A 12,698-nucleotide genomic window follows, 5' to 3' on the forward strand; every position below is an offset into this window, starting at 1 on the left:
AGTTATTCTCTAAGGTGAAATATATGAAACTGAATAACTAATTCCATAGTAGAAAGCAGATGAGTTAACTTAAATTCCTTGTAAATGCATTCAGTTGCCGATTTTTACATTCAGAAAACAGGAGACTCCTTCTGAAGGAAAGTTTCTTTTTAATGCAATCAAAAGTAGTTTCCTAGAAATCTTCTGTCTCTATCTGTATGGGTACACATCTGCTTCTCATCAATAATCTGTAAAAACTATCAAAGAAAGAGAACCTGAAAAATTATGGATTTGTTTCCAAGGTAATCTCTCTGACATCTGTAACAATTTAAATCCCAATTAGCAATAGTACAGAAACTAATAAAGTGCATTCTCAGAGACATGCTTCACTGCCGGGTCAATTCTTCATAACTAGTTCTCCTATTTCAGAGTTATAGAGCTCCACTCCTCCTACTATATTTCACACACCTGTGTGCTTTCAGTGTCATATAATTTTGCTAAAAATCACCTTTGGACAAACACCAAGTCTACTAATGCAGACTGCAGAAGAAAACATGAGCAATTTAAAAACTGAACACTTTTAAACGCAAGGCAGCTGCTGCTTGTTTGAGCACACCAGCTCTAACTATAATGAACAGAGTAAAAAGGTCTGCTGAAACAGCAGGTCCTTCCCTTTCCTTCTTAATACCCACACAAAAAGCTCTCTCTGACCCAACATACGTGACTAGATGATCTTATAGGTCATTTCCAACCCTGTGATTCTCTGACTCTTAAATACATAACTCAATCTCCTCCACTTTTGTACAGGAAGGTCTTCAGAAGGTCATCCAGCCCATTCCTCAGACTAAATGAAGAAGCACAGAATGGCCCAGGTTAGAAGGGACCTCAAGGATCACGAATCTCCAACCCCCTGCCAAATACAGGTCTGCCAACCTCCCCATTTAGTACTAGACCAGCCTGCCCAGGGCCCCATCCAATCTAGCCTTGAACACCTCCAGGGATGGACGGGGCATCCACAGCCTCTCTGGGCAGCTGTTCCAGCACCTCACCACTCTCTCTGTGAAGAACTTCCCCCTGACATCCAACCTAAATCTTCCCTCTCTCAATTTAAAACCATTTCCCCTTGTCCTGCAGTTATCAACACTTTCCAAGAGTTGATTCCCCTCCTGTTTGTAGGCTCCCTTTAGGTACTGAAAGGCTGCAGTGAGGTCACCCTACAGCCCTCTTTTCTCCAGGCTGAACAAGCCCCGCTCCCTCAGCTTGTCTTCATACGGGAGGTGCTCGAGTACCTTGATCATCTTTGTGGCTCTCACCCGGACCCTCTTCAACAGCTCTCTGTCTTTCTTGTACTGGGGGCTCCAGACCTGGATGCAGTACTCTGGATGGGCCCTCACAAAAGCAGAGCAGAGGGGGACAATCACCTCCCTGTCCCTGCTGGCCACCTCTCTTCTGATGGAGCCCAGGATACCATTTGCCTTCTGAGCTGCAAGAGCACACTGCTGGCTCATGTTCAGTTTCTCATCCATCAGGACCCCCCAGGTAATTCTCTGCAGCGCTGCTCTCAAGGACTGCTCCTTCCAGTCTGTATGGATGCCTGGGATTCCTCCAGCCCAAGTGCCAAACCTTACACTCTGCTGTGCTGAACTTCATCAGGTTCACCCAGGCCCACCTTTCCAGCCTCTCAAGGTCTCTCTAAATGGCATCCCTTCCTTCCACCATGTCAACCGCACCGCTCAGCTTGGTGTCATCACTCAATTCCATCATCACTGTCATTGATGAAGAAGTTGAAGAGCACCGGTCTCAAGACAGAGCCCTGGAGGACGCCGCTCATTACCAGCCTCCACCTGGACACAGAGCCGTTGATGACCACCCTCTGTCTGAGGCCTTTTAACCAATTCCTTATCCATCCAGTGGTCCACCCATCAAATCCACATCCCTCCAATTTGGAGATAAGGATGTGGTGGGGGATCACGTCAAAGGCCTTGCTCAAGTCCAGCTAAATGACATCAGTCGCCTTTCCTTTGTCCACCGATGCCGTCACTCCATCACAGAAGGCCACCAGATTGGTCAAGCATGACCTTCCCTTGGTGAAGCCGTGCTGGCTGTCTCGGATCACACGCTCATTCCTCATGTGATCAAGCATGTCATCCAGGAGGATCTGCTGCATGATCTTCCCAGGCACAGAGATGAGACTCACCGGCCTGTAGTTCCCTGGGTCCTCCTTGCTCCCTTTCTTGTCAATGGCAGTGACCTGACCCTTCCTCCAATCATCCAGGACCTCACCTGGCAGCCACAACTTCTCAAATCTGAAGGAGAGCGGCTCGGTAACCACCTCAGCCAGCTCCTTCAGAACTCTGGGATGCAGCCATCCGGCCCCATAGACTCGTACACATTCAGTCTCATCAGGCAGTCTCGGACTTGCTCTGCTCTTATGGGGGGGGGGGATGATAAGTGGCTCGGAATCACCTCTCTAGATTAAGTTATCTTAGTCTACACTTAAAAGCAAGGTTCCCAAAGACAAGAGATACATCATCTTCCTAAGCAATGTGTTCCACTTGTTTACTCCTGCTACTTATACTTTTTCTTTGCTATCTGAGTTGACTCGAATCATTGCTACAGTTGCATGCCTCTCCCGCAGTAGGATTTCCTTGCCAAATTCTCCACTTTTGACACTTTTGACAATTCTTCCACTTTAGAAAAGTAACAAAACACAGAACTTATTTCAGTTACTGTTGTAGTAAAACATATGTTCTCCATGTTCATTTATCAGTGGGAGAAAAAAAAACGAGGGAGTGGAATGAAACTGCATCACAGAATTAGACTACAAAACTACATTTCCAATTTCAAACAAGACATCACCAACTTTTCTATTGGATTTCTAATTCCTCTTCTCAGTCCTAATTTACATTATTTGGGCTACATAACTGCATTATTTCAGAGTAGAGTCCTTTTATTAGTATTTCAGAATCCTGTATTTATTCAGTTCCAGCTTTGTTCTCACAGGAAAATGACAATTTATTTCAGAAAATGTGTGTGTGTGTGTGTGTGTGTGTGTATGTCTGTGTGTATATTTGTGTATATATATATATATATACACACACACATATATATACACACACACTAGAAATAGAATAGTTGGGTATAATGTTGCATAAGTTCAGCATAACTATTCCCTCTGCTGTTTAAGCCTTCTGTTCTCCCTTGTGGAATTCACAATTATATTTATCGATAAATAGGATCAATGGAAATATTTTTAAAGCTTCTGGTGCCCCAGTAAGCAACCTATCCAATAACTAGCCCACAAAATAACTGCTGATCCAGCAGAGCAGAGTAGTAAGCAGCAGGGCTTGAGATCAGGTGCTGAACTACTCCAAAAAGAAACTGGGGCAGCCCAAGTAACTCTACCAAATGGAGCTACTTCTTGCAGCAGTAGGTAACATTCATGTAGGGGGAAAAAAAAAAATCATCTCAACTGAAAAAAGAACTATGTAATAGCCACATGAAAGCACCTGCTAACTTCACTGAGGAATTCCTGAAATCAATTAAAAGGACTAAAATCCCCGATAGCGTTTTCCTGCTTTTGTGAACTCAGACAAGGCTTCTGAATGATCTCATTCAACTAAAAACCTTCACTAGTCTAACTCAACACAAAACCTGTACAATTATGAAGCTAATCAATAACCTGGGGCTCCATCACCTTCTGTACATAAGCATTTAACATTCAACAGCCAACAAGCAGGTTGATTTCTTAACCCCATATGTGCCTTGATTTCCTGCCACTGAATTTTGTATTTTAATCTGCAGGACAGTGCAATATAGAGACCAGACAAACCTCCCATTGAAGGAACACTCAGATGGTTACTGAAATTTGTCTGGAGGTCATTTAGTGAACAGCAAACACACCTTTTTCACCATCTCTGTTTCAACTTCCAGCCTTCAATGTAAGAAAAACAAGATTCAAAAGAAAGTGTAAACCTTTAAAAAACAGCACGGTGGTACAACTGTATTAGAGATAGCTCGTTTACAGTCAGTAACACTTCCACAAGAAGACATTCAGTAAAACAAAGGGCTTATAGAACGAGGAAAGAGCATTCAGTGTATTGTTGCTTCCTCTCATTCTCTTCTCACTAAATTCAATGCAAAATATTACAGTGCCTCTACACAGTGGGACAACTATACATTTCCACCTAATTCTGAAAGTCTTTATCCTATTGGCTGTGACTCTCTCATGACATGAAGATGATCTTGTTTCAGTGAGATGAAGCTACAGTTTGAGAACTCTGGAAGAGGAAAGAGGAAGACTTAATTACAAAATAAAACTGAATTTGCAGGCAGATCACTGAGTGATACTCTCAGAAAATCAGGAGCAGGCCTAGGTCCGCGTAACTGGATTTGATTCCAGATGGCAATGCCACACTGAGGAACAGTTCTGTTTCATGAAACAGCTAACCAGTATTTGAAGAATATTCTATTTAGGAGAAGAAACCTACACCACACTGATACATTCCTGTACTTTGAATAAGGATGTACAAAACCATATTTCTGTTTTAACTGTTTACTACCAGATGGCATTTATAGCTGACAACCGACCTCAAATCTCCTCTCAGGACCTGAGTGCTAGAAGGTGCCCTCCTGATTCCTCTTTAGCAGGTGCACTGTTACCACAACATGGAGAAGAGCATGTACTTTTGCACTCCACACAAAAATTGTAGCAGCATACACATACACTTTGCATTCCCATCACTTCATCATGCTTTTGCTCCTACTGTTTCTCCCTCCATCTCCCTCCATTGATGCACACATTCTGGTATTCAGCCATACTTTCTAACCACTTAATATTCCTGAGTAATCCCAAAAACTGTATTCCATGCAGTTACCTACACATCTTGCTGGTGGTCCTAGAAGCTAAGACCAGCAGCTCTCACCAAAGCATAGTTTGTGATTGTCCTCAGTTGCAAGACTTGGTGCAGTGTAGATAAGGAGAGGGGAACCACTCATCAATCTGTCAGGCACAAGAGGCTCAGTCTGGTGAGCCTTCTGCAAGGACCAGAACAAATCAAGAGGCTACAGCTGGGAGCTGCCTGATTGCAAACAGAAAAGGATGCCCTTCTGCTCCATTCCACTTGAAATAACCAATGATGAGCAGCATTTCAAGGACTGTGCAAGGTAAGAAACCACCAATTGCATTGGCAGATGAGTGGAAAATCTGGATCATGGTATGCAAAGTAAAATGTTCCCTGTGAAAACATACAGCTGGCAATCTTCATTATTGAAAATTTTCAAGTGGCATTCAGGGGCAATCTTAGAGTATGCTATGATACTATGACACTGTCAAGCAGTCACAAGAATAGTAGACTTGGCTTCTAAAGTTCATGCTATGAAACAAAACAAATTAGAAACACTTATCTCTCTGCAGAAATGCCTGAAGCACAGTCTGGGATAAGCAACAGGAGGCAACAGTGCAAGACAAGGATAGAAACAGCAGGAGGGAAACAGCTAGTCACTCAAAGGAGGCCACAGAAGAAGCTACACTACCCCTGAGATGATATATAGGCTGTAGAACAACATCATCCACCATGAGCCTCCTACAGACAGACATGTGGCTGTGTCACAGTTTCACTTTCTGTGGTTTCCACCTGATTCTTTCAGAGCAGCCCACAGAACACCAGGCTGGATTTCTCTCAGCCTCTTCACAATTTCACAAAGAAAGTAAAACAGATTTGTTTCAGTATGTAACGCTCAAATTTAGAGCTCAAACCCACTCTGAAATTTCACCTCGTTATTCATTCTAAATTATGTTAAGCAAATCAACACAGCTTTGAAATGCAAAACACAACTCTCTGGCTGTAGCACAGTGATTTTCAGCTGTGCTCCAGCTGTTTGACCAAATATGTTCTAAGTCTATGAGGCTCTCAGAACTTCAGTTTAGCATAGCAGCTTCAAATTTCTACTCCTTTGACCTAACAGAGGTGTCACCACAGGGTGACATACACAAGAAAATTACCAAAGAGCAGGTGGCTCTGAAATTTAAATTCAGGTACATAATACTAGATTCCTCTAAGTGCTTCATTCTAGTTCAAGTATCAGCACTGTACTTGTGAACAGTCTCAAAAACAGAATTCAAGTAACAGCCTCCAAACACTGCAGGCAAATCTTTCATACTGTCCTCGTGATAACATGCTGCTATATTTGCACAGGTCTTTAGAAAGTGATCAGAAACACTCTATATATTGCTGTATGCTATATACATTATTAAAGACAAGGTCAACAGTACTTGGAAGACCAACCAGTACTTTCCCAAGGATTCAGGAGCCCCATCTCAGCTACATGATGTGGAAAACTTTATTTCTGAGATCCCGAAGTGGGATGTCAATATATTAAAACTGTTGAATTGAAAAATTATTCTGATCAGCCTTGCATGCTTTATACAGGATAACCAATCCAAGATGCTGACAATCATAGAGCAGTTTGGGTTGGAAAAGTCCATAAAGATTCTACAGTGCCAACCCTGCTGCCATGGGTAAGGAAGGCTACTAACAATGATGAGGCTCCAGATACAGCATCACTGTATTTTGCAGGCACACAGCCCTGCATAACCACATTGGTTCATACACTTGAAGCAGCCATTTCTCAAGAAGAAGCACACTTCTTGCAGCCCAGCTGAAGGCTCTGCTCTAACTGGGCTGTGGGGTATCTGCAAACTGAACAGCCTAAATCTTCAACATCACCCATGCATAAAAAAGAGGAAAAATAAAATAAAGACAAAAAAACATTTCCAGGAAACATACGCTAGGCCTAACGTCACGGAAATGCAAGAGCAAATATTTTAGAACATAGAAACACCAGTCCTTCCCCAGGGATAAACTCTTAAGGTACCTTCATTTCAATATTACCACGTTTTCAGTAAGTAGCTATTCCTCATTTCAGACAAGAAGATGTCACATCACAATGAATCAAAGGTAACTCACTGAAATCTCCTTCCCACGCAAATTCTCCTTCTCTTTATAGAGAAACAGAACACTCAATAACAGCTTAGGACAACAATAAATAAATATAGGTAAGTGAATATGAGAAAATCCAACCCACAAAGCCCTGCCTGGAAGCACTGTGGCAGGCAGCTGGATGCACGTGATGGTTTCACAGAACAGCGAAGGTTCAACTCGGCGCCTGAACTCAGAACTCTAAAGCCAAAGGCACACCGAGAAGGCAGGCCCACACATCCCCTGCAGGCCACAAACCCCACGGGAGGCCCGAGACCTGCCAATACCAGACAGCTCCGGCAAATTAAGCAAAGGCAGCAATTAAATCCGAAGGAGTTTAAACGGCAGTGAATTCCCACACAAGGAAGTTTACTTTAAGCCCGAGTAGCATGCTCCGTTGGGCCCATCGGACCGGCCGTGCCGTTTCACTGGCAGAAGCAGCCTCTCTCTGAGAAGAACCCGGTCGGACACGTGCCGTGCCCGCGCTGCAGCGTTCCGCAGCTCCCACGCGGCGCCTGGCGGAGCCGGCACCACGCCGAGGCCGTCGTCCGCCCGCGAAGCGAATGCGAGGCAAGCCACCCCAGAACCGCCCCCGCTCCGAATGCAAGCCACGGCTGCGGGAGATACCGTACCGGCGGGCAGGAGACAGTCTAGCGGCGTAAAGACGCGCTCCATAGCCTCTCGCTGCTCACGGTGCGATACGAGTACGGAACGCCAGGCGCCAGACCAGCCGCCTCCGCCGGAAGAGCCGGGCGACGGAGAGACCTGGGCACGCCCCACCTCTCCCGCCGGGGTGCGGGCAGCCGGGTTGAACTCCGATGGGAGGAGCGGAAGGCGGTAACGGTAACGCAGAGAGGATCGGTCCCCGCCGCGATCCGCCGCTCGGCGCTTGATTGAGGAAGCGGGAAGACGGGGCGGCAGGCGGAGGCGGTGGCGCGGGGCCCAGCGGAAGGTGGCTGCATGTGGGTTTGTTGTGCTTTGCGGAGCTGCAGTGAACAGTTCTGTCAAAAGAGAAATCTGGTCGCTCGAGCTGCGGCTGCATTCTGCAGCGAGGCCTTAGCACCTGCGTGCAGCCCCCGTGCTGTTGTCACGCAGCTTCGCTGCTTCGGAGCCCCAGAACTTCGGCTTGGGGAGTTTACAGGCTGGCTTTCTTGTTGTTTCGGAGCTCCCAAGAGCCTGAACAGGGGAAACAGCCGACACGTGGCGTGGTTGTTTTCCGTAGTTAATTGTCCCTCCCCGTTCCCAGCCCCTAAGTGGAACTGTGACATTTACGCTCAGCATAATGCTCGATGAAAAGTAATTTATAGTAATATCACAAAATTTGTTACATAGGTAGGTTTTAGTTGCTTGTAGACTCTTAACTAGAAATTAAAGAATCCTGAGGCATGGAATACTTTTTTTTTTTTTTTTTTTTTTTTTTTTTTTTTTTTTTTTGTGCAAGGAGTGGGAAGGTCAGACCTCGAAGCCCCCGGGATGTGACTGCTGTGTTCTGCCCTCTAGAGCAGCGCTTGGCATTGCTGTGCCTCCTGTTGCCATCTCCACAGATCTCAGTCCCCAACTCCACTCCCCATGCAGCTGTGCCCTAAGCTGTCTCCCACTTCCCCTCGCTGTCTCTGCGCCTTGCTTGCATTCCTTGGTCTCAACTCCAGCTTTGTCTGAAGCTTCAGTTGATGCCTCTGGCTCAGAGAAGCTATGCTGCAGTAGAGGGCAGCAAAGGAGTAGAGCCCGTGGCTCCTGCTTTCTGGACCTCACCAATTTGTCGCTGCTATCCCAGAAGTAATCTTCGAGCAAAAAGGAGCTCTGATGCAGTCCTTCTCAACAGCCACCACACACTTTCTTAGCGAGCTCTTGACAGAGGCACTTTGGGGTGGGACAACGTGGAGACACATACACTGGATTTAGAGATACTCGAGAAGAGAGAGAACAGCAGCCAGATAAGGTTTCCAGTCAAATCAGAGGCAAGTGGGACCCACAGATCATTTGTGCAGTCCACACTGTTAGGCTGAGGTTTGCAGCCAGATTGACAGATTTAATTTTCTTTGGTGCTTGGATGAGGCTGGGACATGTTTTTCCTTCATGATGATGTGAGTCTGCAATGACTAACAATGCCTCTTGGGTCTGAACAGTGTAAATACTAAGCCTTCATATTGCCTCTTTCAGATAAGTTGTCCTGCCCCTGTGAGAGATTGTGGTCTACAAGTAATTCTAGGCCACAAAGATTATAAGAAGTTCTGAAGTTTAAAGCGTGCATGTCTTGACAATGAGAGAAGTGAAAAGTTCCTGGGAAAATCAAGAAAAATATGGATGTCAAAATTGTCACTGCTTACACTATAAAAATTAAAAATGTTTCACTTTTGAATCACAAGTTTTCTTTCCTCTCCACTGATAACTTGAATTTCAAAGAGTATCAGACAGAACTTTGACAGCACTCAGCATCTTTCTTTAACCAGGGTAAGAGCAACCAACATAAGGATGCTAATTGTGGAAGAACCACCATGAAGATGGCACTTTGCTGTCTTCCCTTCTGCCCTTCCCCCTCCCCCCTCTTTTCAATTCTGCTAAGTGTTTTCCTACATTAGATAAAATTATTAAATCTTCTCCAATATAGCTTATTTTTCTAAAGTATCTGCCAGTCTTTCTGTAATTTTTATTTATTCTGACTTGTTATTTTTTTCTGATAAAAGTACTGATAAACAGCAGTGGCTTCTTGAGAGCTGGCATGCTTTCTCAGAATGAAGTCTGTCCTAGTAAGGACTCCATTCTATTTTTCTCCTTTGCACTCTTTCAACTTTTTTTTTTTTTTTTTTTTTTTTAATACAACTATTTTCCATTTCTTTGCTCTCTTCATCTGTCTTCATATCTAATGAGGCTTTTTCTGCTCTATCAGACTTCTGCTCTATCAGGAGTTCCAGGCAGTTCTCTGCCCACCACTGCAAAAAAATCAATCTCTTTGCTGATCATATGAATGCACAATAGCATTACAAAGAGAAATCAGTCTTGAGAGAGCAGGCTGGCACTAGGATCCTTAAAATCCTTTTGAGATGTTCAGAGGTCTGTAAGGTAAGGCAAAGTGCTGTTTAAGTACTGAGGGGCAAGCATGTGAGGTGCTCTTTGCTCTTTCTGATAACTCTAACTTTCTTCCAGTGCCCTTTCTTTAAGATTTTGAATCATCCACAGTATAAAGCTCTTTCTAAAGTGTCAGCCGTATAGGAATAGCTTCAGTCAGTACTGAAATGCACAGATCTCTAGAACAGTACCTAACACAAGTTAACGCACTTAAGCACCTAGCAATGGTGTATATAGTGTAGGAAGTCTCAAATAGGCAAATAAATAGCTCCACCCAGCCTGGCATTTCTTCTACAGATAGTCCCCTAAGGACATTAAACTGGTAGGAGTCTATTTTGTATTATTGAAGAATAAACACTTTAATCTGCCTTTTGCACTCTTAACTTGGTGCTGGGGTATCAGTGTAATTTTCCTGAGAAGGGTTACCACTTAAGGAAATAGCATCATTTTTCCAGTCATGCCTAGGAAATACCTCAGTAAATATTACACCTGCTTTTCCAGGCAGCAGGGAAGATCCAGCATTATTTCTTTTTTCTAGTTGGATCTCAAAGCACATAGAAACAAAAAAACCATCCAAACAAAAAAATCCCTCTCCTCTGTTCTTATCCTCTGTTTGTATATGCCTAATTTACTTTGCAGTGTTTTGCAGAAGAATGTACAGAGAGGCTATGCAAGAAAGGCATCCCAGAAGGGCTGTTGTGCTGTGATTACTACCATCTCCTCTGGTTAGTTAAAGGAAGCAAGTAATCTCAGTCCTAAATGCACAAGTAAACAGACCAGCAAAGTACCTGTATGACAGATGAAGCTGTTTGACAGAGGAATCTTCTGAGAGATGGGCAGAAAAGGTTGAGGAGCTGTTCAGACCTTATAAACTTCCTGTGCTTTCCAGCCAGCAGGTCAGGGCTATCATCTCGTGTGTTTTCTCATTTTTGAGCAGACTAAATGGCTGGTGTCTATATGGAGAAATTCAGTTTATGTGTATATATACATAAGTATATGATATAAATATATATAAATATTATATATAAATGCATATAGTATAAAGCACAATGCATATTAAGCTGTGTATGTATACGTTATTCTTATCAGACTCTAGATAGACTAATCTTCTTTCTGAAAATTATTCAGGGAAGCAGTTGGTTGGCCAGCTTCTATAAAGGCCGGTTATGCTAGGGCTAGTCCTACATTTCAGCATAACTAAAGTTGCTCAGATGGGTAGAGTTGAAGGGTGCTGAGGAGGGTAGTAGCTTTTATTTTTTTTTTTTAATGGGATGTAAGCAACAGGACTAAAGCCTACAAGGTTTGTTGTGCTTCTTTAAGATGATCAGTCGCTGCATATCCGAATTTTGATAGGTGGCCCAGGCTAACTTACAGTAGCATCAATCATTTTCAGAATTTTCTGTCCTTCTTTCAAGTAACCCAGTCTAGTTGAGACTGAAAGCTTGTCCAATAAACCAAAAGAACGTGTCTGCAGCATTAATGACATATAGCTCCTCTGAAGAATGAAGTCGATTTTGTTTGATTATGTCAGGCATCACAATTTAAGATTGGTTGCAAAGTACTTTGGGTTCTGTTCAGAAATTATGGCAAATCTCAGTAACTGGCAACATGTATCACAACCTTTTTATTTGGTATATGGAACCAAATTTATTTGTGTATCTTCAAATATTTCTCTTGATGATGTATGATATAAGCTGCCTGTAAGGAGACACTTCTATTGGTCTGTTGGTTTCTGCTGCTCCAATTTTATTGGTAATCAAGAACAATTTGTGTAAAGCTGGCAATCAGAATTTAAGCAAGAATATTTTGTCCTTTCCTTCAGAAATTTGTTTTGTATTAATATTAATATAGAGTTAAAATTAGCAGGCTGAGAGAGCTTATCCTTGTGTCTATTCCAGTGCGTATGATGAATGATAAGGTTGGGAATGTTTAAATAGTGCCAGTATCTGATTGTCTGCACAACCCCAAGTACTTTATAATGCAAAAAAATGCAACCATCAGTAGAGAATGTGGTGCTTAACTATAGACACTATGTCCTTACAATTCTCCTGTGCGACACTTCAAATCTACAACCTGATTAAAACTCAAACATGAACTTGAAAGGTAAATTGCTGAGGAGGAAAAAAAGAGCTGCAAGTATACACAGCCAGGCAGAATCTCTCACATACAGTCTTCAAGTCCAGCTCCTGGAATAATTATTAGGGCCATCAACACTTTTTTTTTTTTTTTTTTTTTTTTACTAGTCCTTAAGAGATTAGAATACAGTAATATATATAAGTAAAGTGCAGGTTTTTTGTGTGTGTGATGCAGGGCAGGCTGAAGATAAACCTTATGGATTATTTTAAGTCATACAGTAAAGCAGAAGAAAATCATGCTGTAAAAATTCTATGGCTCACCAGGCAGAACACTGAGACTGGAAGTCCTGATTTTTAACTCATGCTCTGCTATGGACACATGTAAACAGAATGAGACCACATGGATCCATATCCTGAAATGTGTATGCTAAGTTTTGTAACATTCTTTGTTTTCTCCTCTGTATAATGGCATCAGTGAAGTATACCCATAGTTTGGAATCAATCTGAGATCAACAGCCAAAACCAAATTAAATCTGTGTTAGTAATGAACAGGCAGAATGGTATTTTACTGTTTAGTTCTATTGTAATAAAAAAAAGA

General features: G+C 43.0%; 1 protein-coding gene across 1 annotated transcript in view; it reads right to left on the minus strand.

Annotated features, from left to right (window-relative positions):
* Window positions 1–8,016, minus strand: part of TPK1 (thiamin pyrophosphokinase 1) — a 200,321-nt gene extending 192,305 nt beyond the window's left edge. Inside the window, 2 exon segments of the mRNA XM_052697696.1 lie at window positions 7,592–7,730; window positions 7,732–8,016. Coding sequence (XP_052553656.1) covers window positions 7,592–7,730; window positions 7,732–8,001 — 409 coding nt within the window. The 5' untranslated portion in view covers window positions 8,002–8,016.
* Between the last annotated feature and the right edge of the window lie 4,682 nt (window positions 8,017–12,698).

The sequence above is a fragment of the Tympanuchus pallidicinctus genome, unplaced genomic scaffold, assembly GCF_026119805.1.
Source record: "Tympanuchus pallidicinctus isolate F22 unplaced genomic scaffold, pur_lepc_1.0 scaffold31, whole genome shotgun sequence".
NCBI lineage: Eukaryota > Metazoa > Chordata > Aves > Galliformes > Phasianidae > Tympanuchus > Tympanuchus pallidicinctus.